General features: G+C 42.9%; 2 protein-coding genes across 10 annotated transcripts; one reads left to right on the top strand and one right to left on the bottom strand.

The window, feature by feature from the left end:
* Positions 1-452: 452 nt before the first annotated feature.
* DFFB (DNA fragmentation factor subunit beta) lies at positions 453-4275 on the bottom strand. 3 transcript variants are annotated; one of them, XM_087755406.1, is made up of 7 exons: positions 4105-4274; positions 3907-4033; positions 3595-3783; positions 2792-2871; positions 2439-2609; positions 2104-2204; positions 453-1597 (listed from the first exon to the last, which is right to left on the bottom strand). In XM_087755406.1, the coding sequence occupies exons 1-7, from the start codon at positions 4216-4218 to the stop codon at positions 1381-1383; spliced, it is 999 nt and encodes a 332-aa protein (XP_087611532.1). In that variant the 5' UTR covers positions 4219-4274; the 3' UTR covers positions 453-1380. The 3 variants fall into 3 exon arrangements, with proteins under 3 accessions (XP_087611532.1, XP_087611531.1, XP_087611533.1); XM_087755405.1 differs by having other exon boundaries at positions 3595-4033; positions 4105-4275; XM_087755407.1 differs by lacking the exon at positions 3595-3783.
* On the top strand, positions 2224-25364 carry CEP104 (centrosomal protein 104). 7 transcript variants are annotated; one of them, XR_015704302.1, is made up of 23 exons: positions 4237-4340; positions 5060-5224; positions 5716-5889; positions 6211-6349; positions 7034-7099; positions 7460-7536; positions 7705-7873; positions 8093-8251; positions 8891-9139; positions 10017-10220; positions 10751-10918; positions 11629-11802; positions 13347-13523; positions 13837-14043; positions 14545-14661; positions 15284-15320; positions 15817-15898; positions 16515-16623; positions 16932-17070; positions 17529-17596; positions 19098-19188; positions 20464-20753; positions 23504-25364. XR_015704302.1 is itself a non-coding variant. In XM_087755399.1 (23 exons), exons 2-22 carry the CDS (start codon positions 5112-5114, stop codon positions 20598-20600), a joined length of 2856 nt encoding a protein of 951 aa, XP_087611525.1. In that variant the 5' UTR covers positions 4237-4340; positions 5060-5111; the 3' UTR covers positions 20601-20608; positions 23504-25364. The 7 variants fall into 7 exon arrangements, 5 of the variants coding, with proteins under 5 accessions (XP_087611524.1, XP_087611525.1, XP_087611526.1 ...); XR_015704301.1 differs by having other exon boundaries at positions 20464-23643; positions 24747-25364; XM_087755399.1 differs by having other exon boundaries at positions 20464-20608.
* Positions 25365-25373: the final 9 nt, after the last annotated feature.

The following is a 25373-nucleotide window of genomic DNA, read 5'->3' as shown; positions in this document are numbered from 1 at the left end:
ATCTCAGTTACCGATGACGCGCATTCACTAAGGATCAGTTCAGTGCACTGGTATTAGAAATCCTGTATTTAAAATGCACCTACCTACTTCTCGTATTGAAATGTTTCAGAGGAGGATTGAGTTTGTTGTTTAAAGTAAATCAATATTCTCTGTAGCAAAGCTCCTGCATTTCCAAGACCTAGTAAGTTATGGCTCACACAGCAATGATATCGTAATACGATTCTGTGTGGACTAGCTGGATTTGCCCAGGTAAGAAAGAGGACCAACGATACGGGGAAAACAGAGCTCTTCCCTAGAGATGAGCGATGTTATTTACATAGCTGTAAGCAGCTAGCACTCCATTCATAAACACATTTCCCTGCCCTCAGTCTTTCTAGGCTGTATTGGCCGTGCTATATTAGACCTGATTAACCACTCCTGCACCTCTGCCTCCACATATACACACACAGAAAGATGGTGGTAATTTTTTTATTTAAAAAAATTCCGTCGTTTACACTGACAATCCCTAAAAGTTCAGTTGCTATCAGCTGATGTTTAAAAAGAATATCAAGTAAAAATTGATCCATTTGTATTTTGCTACCTGAGGTAGGATGTGTTTTACAAAAGCAATATTCTCTAAAGCAGCAGGTAAACATGATTATTACACAGTAACACTGCCTGTATTGCTTCAAGCAGACTCAAGCTAGAGGCAGAAACTGTTTGAAAGAAGAGGGAAATCAATGGGAAAGGTGACAAAGAACAAAGGTGGTAGAAGCAAAGATATGCCACGGCCTTGCTCCTCCTCCTAGGAGATGCACGTCTAAAGCGGCAGCAAATGGAGTGGTCGTGGATGAGCGCAGGTATTTTGGTAGAGAAGAGCCAGCGGCTCTGTCCTGAATCGCCCTTCGGCATACTGCTTGTCTGTCTACCTGGAAAAGGCACGGAGCAAAATAATTATCCTGAAGTATTTTTTGTTTGGCTTAATGTTCAGAGAAATACGAACCTACAGGTCCCCTCAGATAAGTTTTTAAGAGATGTTTTGTCTAAGTTTCCTTTCTGTGTACTGTGAGTTTGGGACCTACATTTGTCATGGCAAGAAAGAGACTGGAGGGCACAATCAGTGTCAGCCTCTGCCCCGTTTTTATACTCTGACTCACAGCTGTATTTTATCGCACTGAACACAGTGCGATCTAAGGAAGGCTTGTAGTAAGCGAGAAGGCGGGAGAGTAGAATTAGGCACGATATGAATGTATGCTTTGTGAGACTGCAGTTGAATCACTTAGCAAGTCTCTTTTGCCGGAGACTCCTAAATAAGTTTTTGTTTAAGAAACTAGAGCGATTTAAAAATGATACCACATGACATGATTTTGAAAAAAGCAGAAGTCACTTCCAGAGAGAGCACTATGAAATCTTATGGTTTTGCTTCCTTTTTCTGTAAATTTTAGTTTTGTCACAGCTGAGATTATGATTGGTTTTCTTATGGCAAGCAATATGTACAAGTTTTAAATTATCCACGGTAAACAGCAGCTGATAGAAGTATTCCCAGTTCACTTCTCTTCCATCTCGTGTTTTGACAGCTTCTGCCAGTTCTGGGACGACAGCACGTTTCTTCTCTATTCTTTAGTACACAAAAGAGAAAACAATATTGCCATCAAAAGTTTTTTCATAATAATCAAGTCTCCGTCTTCCTTTTAGAGCCAGGCAGAATTTGAATTCTTTCACCATAACTAGGATTATGATTTATTTTTTTTTCCTGAGGAAATTAGTTTAGCCAATCCTGTTTGCTTCGCAAGTGCACAATGCCTGAAAATGGGTCTGAGGGTTTTTGCCAGAGAGGACTCTTCACAAAGGATAACGTGGTGAGAAGGGGTATGTTTCCATACAAAGAAAATCTGAAGAGAAGCAAAGCAGCTAAGGAGAGACAGCATTATGATCTGTCTTCAGGATTTTATGTTACCAGAAGCAGCTGCAGCATCCAAGCATCTTTGGTCACAATGCAGTGTTCATAGCGGAGCTAACTGCACAGCGGGGGGAAGGACGAGGTAAAGACTCAATGGCTACACCTTTCCCACCTAAGATGAAGGGCACGAAACGGCTAAGTTTGGATTAATACTTCGTACATACATGTGATCGAGATTCCAGGTACTGAAGAGGATTCTGCTTTCCCTGTTACTGTAGGGGTTGATCGAATGCTTACACGGGCAGTCATCTCTGTCGAAAGGCCCCTGTAAAACCAGACGGCTGCAATGACAGGCGTGCTGCTCGTCACCCCAGCGCGGTCCTCCCGCTTGCTCTAACTACCCAAAGATAGATGACGCACGCTATGACATCACCCTGCCAAACCTGATACCGCGCTACGCAAGCATCCAGGTAACCGTTTCCTTCCTCTAATGTCGTTGCAAGTCATGCCACTGCTGGCTGGGACCAAGGCCCTCTGCTTTAGGAAGGGCTGAACTTACCTGACAAGAGAACCATCCCTCCGCAGTGCAGAGGCGGACTGCCTCCTCCTCTCTTCTGTCAAAGTAGCATCCGTTGTATTTCACAGATTTCAGTTTATCTGACATCAGGTCAATTATCCTTTTATACTCATCTCTTGCTGTAGGATGAACATTTGAAGTAAAACCACTAACCTAGGGAGGGCGGGGGAAAAAACAAAAAAAACCAACAAAACAGTCATTCCTTGATGCCTGTAGCAGCCTGGGGCTCTTTTCTACAATACATTGCGCCGTAAAAGCATTTTATATATATGTGGTCACAGAACTATTTTTACTAGAAGCTTGAAAATACAAGTTAGTTCAACAGAAACTTTTACCTCTTTCATGTAGCTTCGTATTCTGCTTTCACAACTGTATCGCATGTAGCTTGATTTGTTCTTAAAACGAGACTCTAGACCTAAAGGGAGTTAATTAGATTGTCTTGTAACTGAGTACTTTTAATGCTGTGCTTCTGCCTAGCTGGGTATTTTTCCTTTCTTTTCACAAACTCAGTACGCACAGATTTTTTTCCTTTCCCATTTTTATTTTACTGCTTCAAGACTACCCTGCTCTTAGCACTGAAAAGGACCATGCAGAGCATCTGCTGTGAGAGCAGTAGCTGGAATTATAGTTGTTAAATGTTTCTCGTTAATGTGCATACACAGAACACCAAGAGTGTGCGAAAAGAAAAGGGAATTGTTCAGGAAGAACTGCAGCAATGACTTGGGAACGGGAGGGGGAATTTGCAAAGAAAGTATAAAGGAAACATAAAGAAAGGTTAGCTGGCTGATATGTGCAAATTATCAATATACTATTAGCAAGTTGCTGAAAGATTGTAAATGCAGGACCGTGTTAATAGGGAAAAAAGTATTAGAGAGCGATCTTGGATAGAGCAATAGGGAACGTTGGGGTTTTTACCATTTTCTGATAGTAAAAATGCATATATCCGAAAGAAACTTAAAAACGCACGCCAATGTAAGTGATAACTAATCCCCCAGCCGGGTACCAAATCACACCAGCCCGAAGGACTCCCAAATTTGTCAACTACTCTTCTTTAAGAACGGTAAAATTGACGGACGCGGCTCTCGGGAGCCGAGCGAGACCCGGCGCCCCACGCCGCTCCCGCGGGCGGCAGCCGCACCTTCAAACCACTTCTTGTCGTCCTCCTTCTCCTCGGCCAGGGCGTTCTCGCTCAGGTTGCGGATGAGGTCCGCCAGCAGCTTCTGCCTGCCGGGGGCCTGCTCGTCGGAGAGCAGCTTCCGCGCCGCCGCGGCCAGGGCGTCCCGCTGGGAGCAGAAGGCGGCCAGGAACCGCTCCAGGTCGCTGGCACCTGCGGCTCGCGCGGGCGAGGCGGCGCCGGCTGAGGAACCGCGGCCGGGCCCAGGCGCTGCCCCGCCGCCGCCCGCCGCCCCCCCCCCCCCCCCCGGCCCCCGCCCGCCCTCGGCGCACTCACAGCCCCGCCAGCTCTCTCCGGGGCCCAGCAGCACCAGCTCCGTCTGCGGCGGCAGGACGCGGAAGTAGCTCTCGGTCAGCTCCGTCCCGTCCTCGTAGAGGCAGAGGCGGCTGCCTGGCAAGGGAAGCTGCCCCCGCGGCGGGTGAGGGACGGGCGGGCCCGCGCCAACGGCTCCGCGCCGCGGCCCCCGGCCCGCACCTGCAGCAGCCGGCAGCCCTTCCGCAGCAGCCCGCGCAGGCTCCCGGCCGCCACCCCGAACTTCTGCGGGCTGCCGCACCCGCGCAGCCGGAAAGCCCGCAGCGGCTCCGCCATGGCGGCGGCCCCGTCCCTGTCCCGCCGCCCATGCGCCCTGAGGGGCGGCTCGGGCGGGCGCGCATGCGCGGCGGCGGCGGCCACGGCGTTGCCATGAGACCCGGCGATGGGGCCGCAGCGAGGCAAGTGTGGCCCGGCCCGGCCCGGCCGCTTCCCCCCCGCTTCCCCCCCGGCCCCCTTCCCTCCCATCCCATCCCCTCCGGCCGGGCCAGCCTCCTCCGAGGCCCCCGCCGCGCCGGGCGGCTTTGTCCGCGGCCCGACCGCTCCCCCGAGCCGGCGCCGTGACCCCTGCGCGGCCTGCGGGGCGCCGCCTCGGCCTGCCGCCGCCTCAGGTGGCGAAGCGGCCGGAGCCGAAATTAATGCCGTACCATCGCGGTGGGAAGGGGGGCAGCGGCGGTCTCTGGCGCTTGTCCTGCCCGCCGTCGCCTCCCTTCCGCTGCCGCCCCTGTCAGCAGCCGGGGCGCGGGGTAGCTGTGGAAGGGTGGTAGCTGGCTTTTGGCTAAATTCACCTTATTCTCGATTATTTGGGTTTATGCCGTCGGCTCAAGCACGCAGAGGACGGTATGGCTCGCTCCCGTGCGCGTTTTGGAACCCAAATAGTTTCACGCTCCGTCTTAGATTAGCAGATTTAATTGAGTTTATTGACAAACTGTTATACAAGTCAGCTAAACCCTCGTTTCACTAAGTACTAATAAAACACTCGGCATAAGAACATGGTGCAGCTTATGGTGCCAATATTTAAAGAAAATCTATGTTTATAGTTATCACCTACTGACTTGATGGACCACAGGATTGAATTCTTTGACTGTAGTGTTTCAGTGTTCTTTTATTGTCCTTCCAGGGATTATCTTAAGCTCGAAACATCGTTGCTTTGACTAGCTCGCTTCTGCAGGATGCCACACAAGATCGGCTTTATAGTTGTTAGTTCGTCGGGACACGAAGATGGCTTCAGCGCAAAAGAGCTGATGGTTCACGCGCCGACGGTGAATGGATGGCGATCACCCAGGTATGGCCAGCGGGAGGAACGCGCGTAGTTCTGAAGCGCTGAGTTTAAAATGAGTGGGAGACGCACCATGCGTGGTCAGAGTAGTTTACAGCATCCCAGGCCAAACTGATTATAAAACCAAAAAAGTTACTTTATTCCCATGGAATCCTTATCCTGGGGAAAAAGTGCCTTGGTTACCCCCTAAAGGCATCACGTTGCATTTAGTCCTTTAAAAGAAAAAAGGGAACTATTTTTATTCCTGTCAGTCTTGGAGTTCACAACTGCTTTGGCTTAGCATTAAAAATCCAGCATATCCTCTAGATACGTATAACATGCGCATGCGTGCGATGAAGCAAAGAGTGTTTCTACTCTACTCTTTGGTTTCTTTTTACAATATTTGTAATACTGAGTTAACCTATAATAACTTTGGAAAGGTTCATAATTAAATGTTACTCAAGTTGGAAGTGAAGTCACCTTTAAAAAGACGATTCAGCAATTGTGTATGTTTTCAGACTCTGTCAGTATCCACAGGAAATTGTTCTGCAGTTGGTGGAGAGATGTCGAATACGAAAACTGCAGTTGCTTGCTCACCAGTACATGATTTCAAGCAAAATTGAGTTCTACATCAGTGAAAGCTTGCCTGAATACTTTGCTCCTTATCAGTCAGAGAGGTTTCACAGACTAGGGTAAGTCAAAAAGCTCTAAAGGGTTTTATTACCTTAACAGAAGGGCCTCAGGAGGAAATAATATTCGTTATGCTTTGCATGCAGCATTGATACATTGTGCTACAAGCAGTAAGGAGATTCCGTACTGGCTTAGATCCGTAACAAAGCTGAAGACGTAGGTGTAAGAGGCATGATGCAGATGAACGCTCTTGTCAGATGACAGCACGCGTTGTGTCAGTTATGAGGGAGTTTAAACCTTATCAAAGTGCTAACCTGAGGAGCAAAAATACAGCTGTGTATTTGTGCGTTTCCCCTGCTCACATGTTACGTTTTCCTTCTCAGTTATGTCCCTCTCTCGGACAATGAAAAGACTGGTTTCAAAGCGCGAGAGTTAAAATCTGTGTATATGGATGCAGTTGGCCAGTACCTGAAGCTGATTTTCCATAAAAATTACGTCAATAAATACAACTTATATGGTCAGGTAAGTTGAGTTAAAAGCACTTACCTGGTAAGCTAGATGAAGTTTCAGTAGTACGGGACAGGCATAGAAATCTGCTCCCTTGATTCGTAGAAGCTAAAAATGTTGGTTGAAAGCTCCTGGGTTTATTTTTGATTTTTTTTAAAACAGTAACTACTAATAAGAGGTTGTAAGCGACTTGGAATCATGACCAAGTGCATGCAAGTTGTCCAGAACAAACGAGTCAAGTGCATGTTCCATTACTGCCTTTCGTTCTGAGTTTTAGACTGCACAGCGGCTCCGTGCTGAAGACAAAGTATTTCCCGTGAGAACAGCTTTGCGGTTGCTACAAAGCCACTCTTAATCTTTAGGATCTGATGTGGCATTAAGTGGAGGTGTTGTACAGCCATCCTGATACAGAAAAAGCAAATAACTGCCTCAATTCTGCAGTGACTCTTTTCACTTCCATCCCAGACCAGAAAAGGGAACAACTGATAACTGTGCAATGTGGTCTGTAGATTTGGTAATAAATTTTTAATGAAGCATGAAGTACCTTTAGCACGTGGTGCTTTTCTTTGTTTCCATACCACCCTGGAGACCACAGGTCCTATTTTTTTTTTTTTGTTCCAAGTTTTTTGTTTCAGTTTTCATAAGATATGGAAAATGTAATGACCTTCTGCATTTACATTTTCTTTAAATCTATCCCAGGTTGCCCTAGTAGCTATAAACATTATTGGAGATCCAGCAGACTACAGTAATGACAGCAATAATATTGTAAGTGCAAAGCATCCCCATCTTTTTACTGTTGCTACACGTGTTCAGTTACAGGGTTCTTGGGGTAATGGAATGCATCTTTCTTCTGCTAGTTTTGTGCTGTAGCAGAGCTGCCATGTAATGTTATCTCAAAGCAAGAAAGCTCTCAAAAAATTCAGCCTAATTTGTGGATACAAAAAATAAAACATAATCAATTGGCATTTTCAGCCTCTCCAAATTCTCTTGTTTCAATATGCCCCGAAACATAAGTACTGTAAGTTGCATAGCTTATGTTGATTGTGGCAACTCAGAATTTCTGTCCTGAATGTGTGCTTGATGTCGATGAGTGTGCATTAAAATTTTTTTTCTCCCTCTGCAAAGCCTTCCAGAGAGAAGCTGATAGACCACTACCTAGGAATTAAATCAGATGATCCTGCCTTAGACGGAACTTACCTTGGGTAAGGATGTTCTTTTCCATATACTCCGGCAAAACATCTATGCAGTCTAAAGTAGTTCTCAGTCTCTGTATTTTGTTAGTTGCCTGCTAGAGAAAAGAGAAGACGTGTGCTCAGCCTGGTCTGTTTTGGATTAGCTGAAAGTTTATTTTAATCATTTTCTATCTTCAGGAAACCTGACTCCATTTCACCTCTGGATGATTTGGCTTTTGATATGTACCAGGATCCAGAAGTTGCTCAGATAATACGTAGACTGGATGAGAAGAAGCGCGAAGCTGTCCATCGTGAACGCTACGATTATGCCAAGAAACTCAAACAAGCCATCGCAGACTTGCAAAAGGTATTGTTGAAAGACTGTTTATCTCCTAAGCCAAACAGTGTTCCGGTGGTCCATCAGGGACCCTAGCGTTCATGTGGAATCGTAATGATTTCCGGTGTATTTTCAAAATAGTAATTTTAAAATCAGATAGCTTGATTTAATAACTTGGCTGGAAATACTGGGCCATGTACATATGTACAGTAATGTGGTTCCAAGCTAGCTTCTTACACCATCTTCTAGGTAGGGGAACGACTTGGACGGTATGAGGTAGAGAAGCGCTATGCTGTAGAGAAAGAGGATTATGATCTTGCTAAAAAGAAGAAACAGCAAATGGAAGCGTACCGCCTGAAGGTGTATCAGCAACTGGAGCTCCACGACCTTCTGGATGCGGAGCTGATGGTGGGTACTGTTATTCCTAATTCAGGAGGCTTTGTCATGTGGGTGTTGTAAACAGAAATGGCAGAGCAACCAAAATAAATTCAGGGAATGAGTTGCCACACAGGTATTTTATGACAATTACATATGGATCTTAAGTTTTCTATTTGGATTGTGGATTTCCCTAACCAAAGACTTGCACGTGGCATTTTATGAACATGCTTAGTTCTCCGTACATTACACGCCATCGAACTGTTCAGGTCTCAAGCAAATGACATTAGAATCCTGAATGTTTTGCGTAATTTCAGGGCTACCCGATGCAGGTTCATGAGGTACTTTCTCGCATTTTGAAGGGGTATAACAGGCTTATGCTGGCATCATGGCTAACCATACAGAATTAACGTGATAAAATACAGTTTTATATTGTTTTCAGAACAGGAAGCTTCATAACCTCTCCACACACGCATCCACACAGAATTATTTTCCAATTGTTTCATAAAACTGCATCCAGTGGAAATGATTACACTGCGTGTGTCTGTGAGCGAGGTCTGGTATTTACTTGAAAGCAGCAGAATCTTGTTAACTGTCAGAGTTGCAGCTGTGTTAACTCTGATTTTAGTACATCGTTAGCCTTGCTTTACAAAATCTCCTTGCCTTTCTCAGACTCGAAAACCACCTGACTTGCCTTTGGAGCCTGCGATTTATACTGACAATCCTCAGTGCCCAAAAGCTACAAATTCATCTCCTTGTGAGCACACAGAACTGCAAAAAGGAGAGCCGTGGAAAGCAGAGCCTTTGCTGGAAGAGAAGTCAGCAGATCCCACTTCTACTGATCCTGTTGTTCCCCATCAGTCCCTTCCTCCTCCTGTGACTCATCCCACAGCCTCTGGGGAAGCGTTTCTGAAAGAAAATGTAAGTAGTGTACCTCTGTTACTGCAGAAATCTATCACAGCAAATGATCTTGTATTCAGCCTTCCAAAACAACAGGGTCTTTCATGGTTATTCTCATAGCTTATATAGTATCTGAAATTGACTGTATTTCTGAGCAGTGCCCATCTCCTAATTGGCATTGGTCTTTCTCTTTCCTGATTTTTTTTGGAAGCTTTTACAAATGTTCATTGAGATTGAGGTAGAATTGATTTACAAATAGGTGAATGGAAGCAAATCGACATGAAATGACTAATCAGGGCTCACACAGCCAATATAGTAGAAGCTGAATTCTGCGTGCTCCATTAATGGCTTAATAAATCTCCTTCTGAGAGATTGTGTTGGATGAATCTACAGCAGGAAGGGAATTTGTTGGAATGTGGTTGTAGGGTAAGAGTCTTGGTGTCATCTCTAAAGAGAGGAAGAAAATCATAGTATCTAGTTATCTTGATCTTCAGGTTTTGCTGCTCCAGCATTTGGCAAAGCTAAGGAAGACTCGTATTGACTCTAGTAGCAGTAGAATTCTCTCTTAACAGGATGTTGACGTAAAATAATTTAACAAATAAAGCTTCATGACTTGCTGACTTCCTATCAACAGGTGACTTCTGTAGATGTGTGCGCTTCCACAGAAGGCATTTTGTGTTTTATTGTATTCTATAGACAAGAAATAAGTTTTATTCACAAGCACTGATTCCATTTCTTCATGATGTTCTTCGTTATGGGAACTTCAACATCTGTACTTAATTGCAAAGCGGCACTGCTTTGACAGGGGAAAAAATACATCGAGGTGAATCCAATTAGTGATGAAACACCTTCACATTTAAGCCATTTCTAGAATAGCAAATTTTGTCTTCTCTGTTAGGTTGAATTTTTACCTTATGATGAGAGACCTCTTCCAGTTATCTGTAAACAGTTTGATGAAGCAATTGCATACCTGGAGCCGGAGATGACTGAAGAGGACATCAGTGATACTCCAAGAAGTGGCATTACTGGGGAACCAGAACCATTAGCTGAGAAGGCCCTGAGGGAGGCCAGCCCTGCTATTGAAGTTTTTGGAGAAGCTTTGGTAAAGAACAACAAAATAAACACATAGATTATTGTGATTATTGAGTTGATTTGATATGTGCTCTGTCAACAAAGACCTACTGATATGAGTTTTATGTGTTCAGAGCTGTTACTTAAACATTTGAGATTAAAAAATGACCTTGGATATATGGGTGCCTGTTTTCAATGTTTATATGATGCTGTAGCTTTTGTGATTGATTACTTGATGAGCTGTTAAGCAGATAGTGTCTGGTAGACTGCTTTAGGATACGGACCCTACCAGAATACCCATAACTTGCCACTGTCTATTGTAGTGAGAGAAACCATTACTGTACCTGAAATAGTTCCTTGAGCCTGACCTGTTAATCCATTTCACTCATCGTTTTTCAAAAAAACGTGCTTTTAATAAAAGCCAAATTCCTGTAGGAAACTCCTGGGGATTTCATGCTTAAGTTCATAAGTTCTTTTGAGGCTGTTTCTGTATATAAATGTTGAATAAATATTGAAGTATCCGTATTGACCTTTTAAAAGATAAACTTATTCTTTGTTCAGGTTTCAGGAGCATATTCCAAAACTTGGTCGTATCGAGAAGATGCATTACTGGCTGTATATAAGAAGCTGATGGAAATGTCGGTAAACACTCCAAAGGATGATTTAAAGAACATGCTGAGGGCTGCCATTTTTCTTGTAAGGAGAGCCATCAAAGACATAGTGTCTTCAGTAAGTTGTAATATGTTTGATAAGGAATGCTCCAGTGAAGAACTAACAGCAAAAATTGTAGAACCGTGTGGTTAATGCACTTTAAATAATGTACACAGATAGTTTGTAAAACTACTTTTGAGTAAGTTTTTTAAAAAAAACAAAAAACAAACCCCAAAACCAAACCAAACAAAAAAACCCCAAACCAAAACCAACTGAAATGTCAGCTTTTAGTTAGGATCAAGGACTGGGCACTGTCTAGCACTCAGCAGCATGGAAAACACTGCCCTGGGCTGAGTAATGAGCTTGAGAAACAACTGCTGATGCAGTAAATGCATAGTGTGGTTGAGCCTTTTGGAGTTTTTTGGGGTTTTTTCTTTTGTAAAGTTGAAATACAGCAATGAAGTAAGTTTTCTTTTCCAGCTTGAGAGACTATAGTTAGCCTAAGGAGACTTAGGCTTCAAATAAGCCTTAAACAAGAAGAAAAGAAAAAACATCAAGAGCTGTGTTGCTCTTTATAAAACAAATTCTGAAGCCTTTCACCTAAGCCCTAGCAACATGTTTTCTGCAAGAGAGCTATCCGAAGTAGCTTCCGTTAAGAGTGTTACTGTAATTCTAGATTCCTGTGGCTGCTGCTCTTTAGACCTACAGAAAAGACTTTACAATATTGTCTGAAAGCAGGGATCTGTGTGGTATTTTTGTTCAGTGTTTCCTTTTTCTTTTTAACTTAGGTTTTTCAAGCTTCCCTGAAACTTCTAAAAATGATCATTACCCAATATATACCAAAACATAAACTAGGAAAACTAGAAGCTTCTCATTGTGTGGAAAAAACGCTTCCAAATTTGCTTTCCAGAACAGGAGACTCTTCATCCCGTCTTCGCCTTGTGGCTTCTAACTTTATTCAGGTAGGTGTTTTTCTTCAAACGAGAGTTCAATGTGCATTGAGTATGTCACAGAGCTTACAGGTGGATACCATCTAAGCAGACTTGACTTCAGGTCCAGAGTCTGCTGCTGCGAAGGGTTACACCTTATGTGGAAGGCAAAGTGGTAGCACCAACTTAGTATCTTTGCAGTGTTTCTTGTGGCTGCGTATCATCACCTTTGTTGTGGGGGACAGCGTGGGGAGACAGCTGCTGCTGCGGGTGCAAGGAGGGTGTAGCTCTTCCATTCTTCTTAGTTGCAAGTGATCTACAGAGATGAGAGCGAGAAGGTACAACGTGCTCCTCAGGCTGGGTTGCGATTTGATTGCATTTTTGACAGTCAGCTTCTGAAAGTCAGCTTAGCAAAAGCATAAAAAAGATGCCCATTTAAAGACACAGTCCATTCCTTGCTCAGTGTTGGCAAAGAGCAGCTGTGAATAGCTGCAAGAGGATTACAGGCTCTCTTTTCCAGTAGAATTTAGAAGAAAGAACAGTAGTTCCGTGTGAAAATGCGTTAATTCAGTCCCAGGAGTGGAGGGGAGTGAGTCACTGGCACTGGGTACTTATCCTTGCTTGCATCCACACATGGAGGGAAAAGACTTTTCTTTCGCTGTAGATGTAAGTAAAATTTTAACAGCCTTATTGTGTGAAGTGTCTGGTGTGTCACTGGAACCCCAAGGCTGACAGGTTACTTTATTACTACTGCCTGGCTTGTTTATAATAGATTTTTGTAATTGAATAGGAAAGGAAATGAGAAAATGGTTACAAATGTATTTTTGTAGACAGGACATGGCCTGGAGAGATGAAAATGTGTTTATTTTGTATCGCTGCTAATAGATGATACGCTGCCTGAACAAGCAGTTCTTTAGGGAAGGTGCCACCTATTTCTAGGCATCGGTGTGTCCAAAACAGACCAGTGACAACTGCGTCTGGCCCTCGGGAAGAGAGGCTGCAGGACACCGCCGTCTGCTTGAGCTGACAGGAACTGGGAGAGGGGTGCTTCGGGTTATTAAACATTCTGCTACCAGCAACGGAATAAACACTGAGCTTTGAATAGCAGCAGAATTTAGTCCTTAAGGTTCTTTGCAAAATAGAATGAGGAATTAGAAGATGACGTATGTCTTCTGAAGCAGTCTTGAAGTTCATCTTGTTGCAATGTCAAGACCGTGTATCCTTTGTGACACTTCTCATCTACCTCCTCCTCAGATAGCTCAGGGTAAGATGGAGTTCTTGAAATTTTTTTTACAGTCCAGCTCTGTAACTCATCTGAGCCTGTCTGAGATTTTATCCATTTCTCAGTAGCTTGATGCCAAAAGCAAGACCAAACATCTGTATAATCTTCTCTTTAAAGCCTTTGCAAGCAATTTCTGACTGCTAAAGTAACAAATGAGCAGCTACTTCTTACAGAAGGCTTATTTCATTTTACTGAACTTGATATAGGTAACTTAGAACAAGCCTACTTTGCAAAGACAGTTCACTTTCCTCATTTAGCATTCCTACACACACGCTGACTCTCTGTACGTTTATAGGAAATGGCACTGTGTAGTGAAGTTAAACCTCTTCAGATTGTTCCAGTTCATTTGGTTCAACCATTCAAACCGAACTCCCCAACACATCTGGCAATGAGTCAAGTGGAATTAGTGGAATGCCTCTTGAAAGACATGGGAACTGAAAACTCTGGGTTTACCATCAGCAACGTCATGAAGGTAGGAGTCTGAGTTTACAGCACATGAAGCTTTTTTGTTGTTGTTTTATTAGGCTTGTCTGTCTGTTTTGGAGTGCTTGGTGAATTACTAAAGAGAATTTATGAGCCTCTTGGAGGTGACAACACACAACCTTGTGAGGAAGCAAGATGCCAATACAGAAAAAAAGAATCACTGGGTCAAAAAGTGTTTGGAAAAAACTGTCTGTATGAAGGTTTCTCCCACTGCAGTGAAATAATTGTCTTAGGCTAATAAACAAGTCCTTAAAAAACATGTGGGAAAGAGAGGCAGAATTTTTTTTTTTTTTTTTTTTCAGTTTGCAACGGGAGCTTTGGAACACAGAGTTTATGAAGTTCGTGATGTAGCATTGCGGATTATCTTTGATATGTACAGGAAGCACAAGGCTGCTATACTAGAATATCTTCCTCCAGATGATGCAAGCATTCGCAAGACTGTTCTCTATAAGACGCTCTTTGACGGATTTACTAAAATAGACGGTAAACTTTCTGAAGCTGACATTAGGGTATGTAATAAGATTGTAGAACATACATAGCTACTTTAAACGTTGCATTGAACTGAGCGATATACTGATTCCATAGCTGCATTAGCCATTGAATGACACGCGTAGCAGAGTATCTTAAGGTGTGTTGTTAACATTACTTAGTGTAAAAAGCTGGTGTTCAGTTTATGACATACACTCACTCTTGCGCATAGAGCCTACAAAGAATACAGAGGTGGTACTTCTGAAATAACGCACAACCGTTCTGGAAGATAGACATATACTGTTTTGTGCTGGCTGGCCTTGGAAACAGTAAGCACAGAGGAAATGCTATGTGTTTCTTTGGGGTTCGTACAGAGGAGTCTGGGGGAGGGAGGCGTTACGGTAACAGACCAGGCATTTAGCCGAGCAGGAGCTTTCCTGTACTGCATTGACCATTTGTTCTATGCTGATGTGTTTTGCAATCTCTTCTATAAGACAGATGGTTCAAAAACTTTTTGTAATTGAAAGAGTATTTCTTGACAGGCACAGAGAAAGGCAGTAACGGAACAAGCAGAGAAACAGAAGAAGGAAGAAATAAAAGTTCTGCAAGGTCAGCTGGCAGCTCTAAAGGAGATACAAGCAGAAGTTCAAGCTGGAAAGGTTAGGGTGTTTTGATTTTTTTTTTTTTTTTAAATCCTCTTTTTCTCAGGTATCACAAGCTTAGATACTTAACATTACTGTTGTCTCATTATAAACTAAAAAAAAAGAAAAAAAAAAAAAAAAGAGAGAGAGAGACTCCATGACATACACTAACTGACTTTCATCCTCAGCAGTCCAGCCTAAAATTTGGGGGGTTGTTTTTCCTAACGTAGTATAAAATTTGGATTCTTTTTTATAACAGTTTTGTCTATCATATGGTAAATTTGAGGGTGTTTCTAGAGGTCTAAATGTTTCTTTACTAGCTGGAATTGTACTGAGTGCATCACGGCCCTCCAGAAGCGTGCTGTACTGCACATCTGTTCAGTTTTATACCTGACCCTTGGGAAGGTAGGCAGCTACCCCAATGCCAGGAGTTAGGACTCTCGTTCCATCCTCAGAAGATTGCTGCCTCCGTACCCAAGAGGTTTGCTGTCGGACCAGAGGCATGAATGTTGTAATGCATTGGCTCTGCTTCTAAGCTTTTAATTCTAGAGAAAAATCAGGATATAATCTGTTCTCTTTCTCCCTGGCAAGCATCACTGTCATTAAGGAAATTTCTGACGTAAATTCCTTTGTTCAATAGGAGAAAGAATCTGATTTTCAGAAGCCAAAGAATCAAGGTAGGTAGTTTCAAATAGTATTAAGAAATGTGGAGATATTTCACTTTGTCTTTGAAACACTGTAGAAGCTGAATGGATTATTGAATTATCTCAGTTAAAAACATGCCCAAGTGCTTCGGATTGGCTGAGTCTCAACCTGCCATAGAGGTAACCATTAAGTTCACGAAAGAAAATCTACCATCAGCTAACCAGTTAATTTCTAATAAGAAATCAGTATGGCTTGGCTTGAAACCGCTTTAGATTTCTCCCCCACCTCAGGTAAATAATCTACTACATGTAAAAGTAATCACTAAAATATTTGACTGTTGTAGATCACTAAAGCGATAGTTTCCCCAGTGCCTGCAGGTATGTTGTCTTTCACTGCTCGTTTGCCGATATGGCAATGGTGTGCTTCTGTTAGGTTCTTTGCTGTTAAGATCCAGAGAAGCAGTATTTCTAGGCCTGCACAAAAACGAATTAAAATGTGATCTTGTTTTTAATAGTTCTCTTTTTACAGGTTACCGGGTAAACGAAAGCCCACAGCCTGCAGCAGCAGAGGTTCGAGATGATCATTCCTCAGTTGCAAATTACTTGGATAAGTAAGTTAGATGAGCAGCTTCTAATCACCTTAAGCAGGTAGTATAACCTGCAAGCTAATAACATTAATAACATTTTTCCAGTAGATCAAAGCTAATACCTTCAGCATTGAAACAATGAAAAAGAAAATATCTTCTAACACGTTTGGAATTATCACTAGGCAATCCTAGATGTTGATTTTTTTAAGTTCTTGGATAGTGTGACCTTGAACTTGTTTCTGAGTCCTTGCTTGTGGGATAAGAAATTGCCACAGTTTAATGTTCCACTGCCGGTATATAATAAGGCAAAGATATATTGTAGCTTCCCTGCATCCTGTGGGATAAGGGCATAGAGAAAGCATTTGAAAATTCTGGAGCCATTGAAAGCCAATTTCAGTGAGCTGTTCTCAGTGCTTTTGTGGAATTATGTCTTCTATGTGAACAAATGCTTTATAGTTGTATTTACCATAAATTATATGATAGTATCTGTTCATGCCCTATCCTAAGGTCAACACTATATAGGGAAAATAAGGTGTATCGAGATATTAGCTATTTTTCAGAATAGTTTCTAACAGAAGAAACAGGGTTCATCCATTTCACTCTGTGACCTTACTGATGTTTGTATTTTTTTTTTTCCTAGCTTATGTATTTTTTGCGGTGAAAGGGACGAATCATTCACAGAGGAAGGACTGGATCTCCATTACTGGAAGCGCTGCCCTATGTTAACCAGATGTGAGCACTGCAAACAGGTTAGGCATAAACTTTCTAGAGCTACTACAAGACACCAGCTGTTGTTATTCTGGTTTTAAGGTGCTATAAGATACTTAATGCTAAGGTAGATGAATTCTGAACACAACTGTGTTGATCTTGGGTAGTGCTTTTCAAAAAGAGCAGCATTATAAGTTGTATTAATAACTGGACTAAAATTTCCTTTTCCCTTTGTCATTTTGGAAAGTGAGATTTAACTTCCAAAAGTCACATAAGCAGTTTTAGTAATACTATCCTTATTTGCTCAGTACAGTACAAATCGTCTTGGGTGCCTCTTGCTCTCTTGCAGGTGGTGGAGATAGCGAGCCTGACAGAGCACTTGTTGACGGACTGTGATAAAAAGGACAGCTTCGGGAAATGTCAGCGGTGCAGTGAGGCCCTTCCAAAAGATGAGCTGCCCAAACATATTAAGAGCAAGACTTGCAATGGTGAGTAGTTTCAAACAGGAAGGTTGAACTTCAACGGCCAAGTCAGTCAGACTTTCAAATACTCTGTATCTTTGGGAAGTCAGACTGCTTCTATTTAGGTACTGCACTGTGGATTTAGAAATCCGAGTAAATCCTCAGGAAGGACATACTTTGGGAATAAATGTCTGAGTTGCCCAGCGCTTGAAATGCTTCGCTTCCATGAATGCATGTGGGGAGGATGAGTGAGGAGAACCAAAAGCCTCTACCACATCCTTGCAGATTAAGTCCTATCGTTCCTTTTGATCTTGTTTCGATGTAGATGATAAACACGGGACCTCTTTGAGAGCAGTTAATGATAATAGGGTAGGAGCTGGTTTAGCCGTGGGGTAGTTGTATGCTCTTTGTTGTGCAAGTTCTCCTCTTGTATTTGAAATTCGCCTGTCTTCGCAATTCTTACATTATTTTTCTAATCATTTCAGCTTCCAAACCAGAAAATGTGGCAAACCATTGCCCATTGTGCCATGACAACTTTTCCCCAGGAGAGGAGGTAAGACTGCCTTCCAGATTGGTCTGATGTTGTTATGTCACTGGGACTGAATTCATGTCCTCTTCTAACGCTGACTTACACCCAACGACTTACGAACTTGCTTGGGTCATTGCTTGGGTCTATAATGGCGCTCTCACACTCTGGGGACCATATTTGAACCTGGGTCTTCCACCCTTAAAGGTGTATGTGGGAGCCACAGGGCTACAGGCTATTTGGTGTCCGTCTTTCTCCTCCCGCATAGGCAGCTATACACCTTACAGCTTTCCAAATTCCCAACTGCTACCAGATTCTGAGGGTTTGCTTGTCAGCCCTAGGGTTCGGAGTGACATTATGCAGCTTAAAATACTGCAGCAAGACTGAGCACATCCAACAAGGCATCCAGGATTAAGATGTTGTTGATTTGGGTATAAGAAAAAATTGACATGGAGAAAGCAAGCAAAAACCGCTATAATTGTCAAGAGAGTTGAGATTGCGTCTCTCTAATTTCTACGTGCTGTTGCCTGTAACTGCCTAATGCTATGAAATCTCTGACGCGCCAGCTCCAAAATGTGCTTTCAGCAATTGAAAATATGTATTGGTATTACATAAAAAGCAATTTGTTCAGAGAATAATTAACACATCTGTTTCAGTCTTTTATATGAATCATCTAACACTACATTATGCTCATATTTAAGTAGTTCTGTGTGTGATTTAATTTTCAGAAAAAGACTATCCAGTAGGCAGCCAACAACTCTATACTGCGTATTAGACCCAGTTAAATGTCAATGGCTGATGCGTAATCTAGGTCATTTTCTTCCTTTCCGTGGGACCGTTGAGTAATGCTTCTGTTCTCAAAACCAAGGTTTTTTTCCAAATCCTTTTTGCTTTGCCCGGCATGAGGAGCTCGGAAAATATTGTAACCAAATCTCAAATGTTTGTTGAGAAATGTATGTGGTGTTTGGATTATTTTTTTTTCCTTGCTTCTGCCCAAATTATTCTTGTAAGTAAGAAACTTCACATAGCCTCTAGTTTGCAGAGGCCGTCGTGTTTTCTTGTAATAGCAGCTCCTACTCCTTCGGGTTGCTGAATGCTTTAACTATTATCATAACCTAGTAGTATGCCCACGCTTTTTCAGTTTAGAATATGTATAGATGAAAAGATTTTCCATGTTATTTGTACATTGTTTTTTCCTGACTTAACTCTGTTAATTAAGAAAATTTAAAAAAGAAAACGAATGTCACTTGCTTTTAATTTCTAGGATCTGGCTGGGGTTTTTTATTGTGATGTATCTTTTAAGTTATATTAAAAAAAAAAAAGGACATATTAATTTATTTCACTTAGTAAGTCATAAGGTGCTCATGCTTTTATGAGTGAGCAGATTAAAATGCTATTGCCATAAAGCCTGTATACAACTCTCGTTTTCCCCATGTTTTAAAAAGTAGATGTGCATACACAGTGACTAGATAAAAGATCAGCTAATTTTGCTGGTATTGTAATATCACTTCTTTTTAATTGACTTTAGGCCTGGAAATCTCACCTAATGGGCAAAAATGGCTGTAAAATGAATCAACGGAGGTTATCTACAATAAATAAAACTCTTCTGCTGCAGCCTGGTAAGATATTATTTTATGGTAATAAAGATTATGCTTTTTACTATGTTGCCATTACTTAAGAAAAGTATTTCATCCTTGAGAGCAAGCTGGCTCTTAATTACTTGTTCAACGCGTTTTTTGCATTTGTGTAACCTAACTGATATTTCTTATGCTGGTAGAGACTACAGGATACTTAGGGAGCAAATTCTCAAAATCATTCAGTAACAATAATTTCAAAACGAGGGCATTAGGTCAGTTGATTGAGGAAACTGGCATATTTGATAATTTGATCAGCTCAGGGTTGTTTTCTGCACAACAGCATGACCATGAATAGAACAATCCGCGGTGATACTCAACAGTTAACATTCTGGAAAGCTCCTCAACGCTGACACAGAGAACCGAGATCCTGATTTAGCTTTTAATGTCCAATCAGAGGATGCTAATCTAATCCTAATTACAAGATGAATTGAATAGTTAGTGCTGTGTACTGCTTTTTCCTTTTCAATTCAGACCCAGGAGGTAGGCAGAATTTATGATTGTGTGGCTTCTTCACCAACAAAGAGAAACTGATGCTGATGTCAGGTGTTTGGTTTTTTGTTTTTTGTTTTTTTTTTTTTTAACAGTCATCTTTATTTATGAAGCACATGCAAAATCCTTTTATTTCCTGAACACAGAAGTTAAACAAACAAGCTATGTTCACTGCCTGCAGCACCAAAACTCTTTTTGGCCTGTAACATCCAAAACCTTTCCTCCTTCAGACTTTTTTCGGAGTTCTTTATTCCGCTGCCTGTTCAGGTCATTGCTAGAGTTAACCTTCTCTGTCTGGTGTTTGCTTTGCTCACATCTGCATTTCACAACTACTCCCAGTTCCTGGAAAGAACTGTTGAATTGTCTCTTTCAGCTATCATAAGGGAATGCGGTTAAACTCAACAGTTTCCAGTCTCGAATTGGACCTACAATCGTGTCTGTCTGTCTTCAGCTTTGCTGTTTCTGCTTGCTAATGAGAATGCTAGTTTGCTTGCTGCTGCTTAGAATTTGGAAACATAGAAGGAACTTGAATCCTGCCTGGATACAGCTAAAGCTCCAGAGCGATTTCCTAGAGATAGGAAAGGAGCCCTGACCACTTAGGCCTACCGCTCCTGGAACGAGGCGCCCCTCAGGCTGGATGCCTGCCAACTTCTAGTTGCTAGTATGTGTCATTCAGACTTAATGCATCTTGAGAATCAAAATGGGAGATAAAATTCAAGACTGGGACTAGATGTGCTTGCAATAATGATCTGTATTTTCTCTTCACAGGCAAAATAGGTGGCTGTTATTTAAGGAAACCAGGTCCTTCAGGAGCAAAAGCTCGACCTCCCTCCACAGGAAGCAAGATTCCAACCCCAAGAGGGGGCCCAAATAAAAACACTGGCAAAACATACTCAAAGCGATGACAGGACAAGTATTTTTTCCTTTGTCTTAATAACTGGGCATATAGTTGTTAATAGCTATTTTAAAAGTATGGGCAACTCACGTCATCTTTTTCATTTGACTACATGGGGCTATTTCTCAGCCTTGAGCAGTACTTGCCTAGTCTGCTAACTGCGGTACGTAACTTTTGTGTTAGCTGTCTGTGCAGCACTGTGGTTTTCTCCTAGAAACGCTTGTGTTAGAAATGCGCCTATGTTCTGGGACAGAGCTAGCCTGCCACGTTCCCTGTATGGCACAAGGAAGGCCGTGCGTTGGTCTTCGGCTGGTTCCTCACGTTAAAAAAACCTCCCCAATGAGTACGGAGTTAACGTGGCCACGCTGTGGAGCTGCTGCCACACGTAGCACAGAGGCTGTGCCCTGGTTAGTGGATTACTCTTGGGGCTGTGGTTCTAACCGTCTGGTTTGGAGATCCAGTAAGGAATTTCCTTAAGATCCAAAAGCCACAGTCATTTGTGTTTTGGCTTTCTTTTGGGGAAGAACAAGAAACCTACCAAGCAGAAATTGTACTGGGCTTTGAGGACAGAGCTGGAAAGCATTTGTTCTGTTGATCTAAGTGTGACACTTGTTCGCAATTATATATTCTGAAAGCTTGGGAAGTAATACCTATATTAGCAGACTTTACCACCTGATCAATTCAATGCAATAATTGCAGAATAGATTGCTAATAGTTTTCTGTCAAAATTGACTTTGTAACATGCCGAAAGTAATAGCGTCAATAATTTTGTTTGTCTTGCCGTCAGACACTTGTGGTAGACAAACAGGTCGCAAGTGAAACTGCATGTACTGGTTGGCTACGAGATGGGCTGCCGGTGTGCGTCTGTGCGTTTACAGAGAATTCGTCTTAATTAGACTTGAGGGAACACCACTGAAAATATGGATAGACAATGAGCAAAGCAGGCTTGTTGCAGTCGTGCAGGTTCCTTTGGTGTGATGATGATGTTGGTAGCTTAGCAATACCGTCGTTCGTCTGCTCTGATGAGCAGCTGGCATAAGGTGAAGTGAAAAATGCGTGCACATGTAGAAGGAGATACACATTTCATATAGTCCGACATGTATCTCCGTTATCTGGAAGACCTGTATGATCCTGTTTATCTAAACTCTTGAACCAATTAATGGGTAAAAGAACAGTCCCATGAAGCAAAATTCTTTGTCATTTGTTTGCTAGAAGGAGAAAAAAAAAAGGGGGGAGAAGTTGCAATGTGGTCGAGGGAAGTGATGGGGTTTGGTTTTTTCGACTGCAAATCCTATAGCGTGGATTTATGTGCCTCAGTTAAGGCGTGTTTAGAAGTAGGGCCAGGAATTGGAAAGCTTTTTCAGTTGTCCGCTCCTCAAGTTTAATGAAGTAAATCAAAGAATCACGCCGTTCTTTGGTGGTGAGCTTAGCCACCGTGCCAGGATCTGGTGTCTTGTGACAGTAAGAGGGACACTAGTAGTCCGTTTCCAACAGCTGCCTTTCTCTTCTGTGTAGTTGTCACGATAAACTTTGTCAGCTAAAATGGGGCAAGTGTATAGCCATCGTGAAAGCTTACAAGTCTATTTATTTGTGCCGGGCTCTAAAACCCCTGGTTCCTTCATTGGAAATGGGAACTGTACTTTTTTCTAAAACTGCCCGGTATCCTTGAACACCTCTGAAGTCAGCTGAAAGCCCTGATTGACCTTGCAAGGAAAGGAATTGCATCGGGGCCATTATAAAACGTTTCCACTCATTTTTAAAACTCTTAGAAACATTATTTTGACAGATAACTTTTGCTCTCCTTACTAATACCGGTGTCTGTGATTTTATGAGTTCAGGCTTGTTAATAATGTCAAGTGAAATGGATGTCCCTTCCCTGGGTCCGCCGAGGCTCGAGGAGTGACACAAGCCAGGTGTGGTGAGAAGTGGGTTTGCTGTGGAAGCCTGGCCTTGACAGATATTTCAGGTTTAGAATTTTAAAGGCAGTAGGGCAGTCCCCAAAGCACTACTCAGCACCGAGAATTAGCACCAAATAAAAAAGCTGAAGGGCTGGGCGGCTATTGCCGTATGACACGCCATTCCGTAGGGAGGGACACGCAATAGCTGTTCGCGCTCCTCTGGCGGTGCGCTAAGTGCCTTATTACTCCGCTTGGCAAGAGGATGAAGCTAAACGGCAGGAGTTCCCATTTGGTACATAGCAAGAGTGTGTACCGATGGAGCCACTGTAAAAATGAAGGTTATGCTTTAACATCTCACAGTTAATTCTGAACTATATCCCCAAGAAATGGCCCCTTAAAGAAAAGAAAAAAATCTTAGTGGGGCTCTGCAAAGCTTGAATTAATGAATTTAGACCCTTTTTCCTGCTTTAGCGTACTTTCTCTCAGCTCGCTTCTAAATCCAGCTCTAATACTGAGTTTCTCTGGTTAGATCTTGATTGAAATAAACGTCCATAGGCTACAGCATGTGAAGAGAACAGATCCTGTTAAGGCACAATGTACGAAGCTTTGTACCCAAAGCAACAATCCTAGCGTTCCTACGTGTAACGCTTAGGCAATTGCTTCCCGGGATAGAATTAACTGGTCCCACCTCCGTGTACTCGCAGGTACAAGGAGGAACGATCGTGGTAACGCAGGTAAAACTTTTGGGGGTTGGGTTCTTTTGCTGCCACGGAGTGAGTTTGCGGTGTTGTTTTGTATCCACAGCACTGATTTTTGCAATGTGCGCTTTTTATAGTTTGCCTGCGGCCTGTCTGCAAGCTTATGGCTTTTACAGGGAGACTGGCGCGCTTGTATTTTGAAAGTCTTTATATAAATTGTTTCTTTAACTCTTCCAAATACATATATATAAATAAATATACATACATAAGGAATATATATACTAACAAATATGTATGTTTTTTTATTTCTACTTCAGTGGCACAGGTTGCTATTTGAGAACCTGACTCCTTATGCAAGCAAAACAACCATTGGTTTTGCTCAGAGGTTAGCAGGCGCAATGGACTGCGGGCTCGGCAGCCGTCGCCCAGAGCATTTTTTCCTTCTGGATGTAAAACTGTGAGCTTTCCGTTGTGCAAGTTTAATGGAAAAAAAAAAAAAAAAAAACCAAAAATGGTTTGCAAAGGTCCTCCGTCTGTTCTGGGTTGGTCAATATAGTATGTCCAGTGAACTGGTAAACACAGCTCTCCATTGCTCCTCAACCATGGCTGTTAAAGCAAAGCGTAATGAAAATCATCTGTTAAATCCTGCATGTAGCAGGGTGTGTGCTTTCTATTTTATAACATTACAGGACAACTTTTTTAAACGTGCTTTTAAAAAAAAATTAAGACTTGGCTGGTTGGGTACTTTTTTTTTTTTTTAAATCAACTCAAAGCAAACCAACCCCCCAAACCCAGGACCCCAAACGCTGTTGGAGCGAGGGCTGTGTTTCCCAGCGCTGACCCGTCTGAACAGCAGAGAGGTCGGGAGCTACGCAAGACGCCTCCCCAGGCCTGCTCCCTGGAGGCATTTCTCCCTCGGGTAGCACTCGTTCCTCGCGTTTGAGTACGAGGACGCTTTCCTGCTGCGCTGTGCTCAGCTGTTGGGGCTCCGGAGCCAGCCCAGCGTCCGCCTTTCTCTTTGCTCCGTCCTGGAGCACAGTAATTATGCCTTAGGGACCTGTGCAATAACTCTGCAGCCTTTTCACTGCAAGAAGTTGGCACGTAGGAGATTCCGGACTCTCCCCTTGCTTCCCGGCCCCCGCTAGGGAGCAGGAATTAGGTGTGTGCCGGAGAAGCGCACTACAGAGCCTTTTGTCGGGCAGCTTTTAGAAGACAAATGCATAAGCTTAGGCAGACCACATCGTGACTCAGGGCTTTGTAATTTTTTTCCAAATCCAGAATAGCTTTTTAGCAATATTTTAGAGAAATCAGTTAAGTATTTTAGAGTGTGTAACATTCGCTGAGATTGCTGGGTATCTAAAAAAATGCACTTCTAAAGTGAAGCATAAAGGTAATATTAACTACGCAACGGTACGAATTGGAAACAAGTGAGAAAATGGAAATTGTTTTTCGGATGTGAAAGGACCTTCTTGGAGTATAGCAGAGCCGCCTGTCCCTTTCAAAGGATGATTTCACCGGGCTGCTTCCTCTCCCGTACTAAACAACCTGTGTTTTCTGCAGTGGCAAAACGAACACTGGTGTGAAGTTTGGTCCTGTGCCATGAAGTCTCCAGAGAAATGTTCCGGAGTAAAGGTGTTGCACAGGTGCAGGTCTGGCTGATGGGGAGTTCTCCAAACTGTTGGACTGGAAAACTGAAATCGGCAGCGATGGTACATCGTTATTAAAGAGAGAACAGACTGTCGTCCCTGTCTCATGGGCTTTTTTCTATCTGATCTCTTTTTCCGTGCTGTACCTGAAGGTCAACCAAGTTGTTTTCATCTCCAGAGCAGCCGGCGGCCCCGCGCGCGGGAATTCAGCTCATCTCGGGCGACCGCTCGGAGGTCCCCTGCCCCGCGCGCACGTTTATATAGATTACGCGGTTCCCGAGTGCTGGATAAGCAGAGAAGGTATTTAAATCCTAGAGGTTTTATCGCTACCGTTTCAAGGGGGGAAAAGTCACTTGTGTTAAACGTGTAAGTTACTTTTATTGCACTTATTTAATAAATTTGTTCAGCGAGTTTGGGCGGTTCCTCTGCAGTTTCAAGCTGTTTCGGGCGGGGTGAGAGCGCGGCTGCAGGGGCCGCGCCACGGCAGCGCCTCGGGGCACCCGTGCTGCGCCGCTATCGCGGCGCGGTGCTCTGTCGCGAC

This window comes from Nipponia nippon, unplaced genomic scaffold (genome assembly GCF_047370975.1).
Source record: "Nipponia nippon isolate SJK-2023a ecotype South Korea unplaced genomic scaffold, ASM4737097v1 scaffold_19, whole genome shotgun sequence".
Classification (NCBI taxonomy): Eukaryota; Metazoa; Chordata; class Aves; order Pelecaniformes; family Threskiornithidae; genus Nipponia; species Nipponia nippon.
Note: the sequence above shows the minus strand (reverse complement) of the source record. Positions and strands in the feature narration are given on the sequence as shown.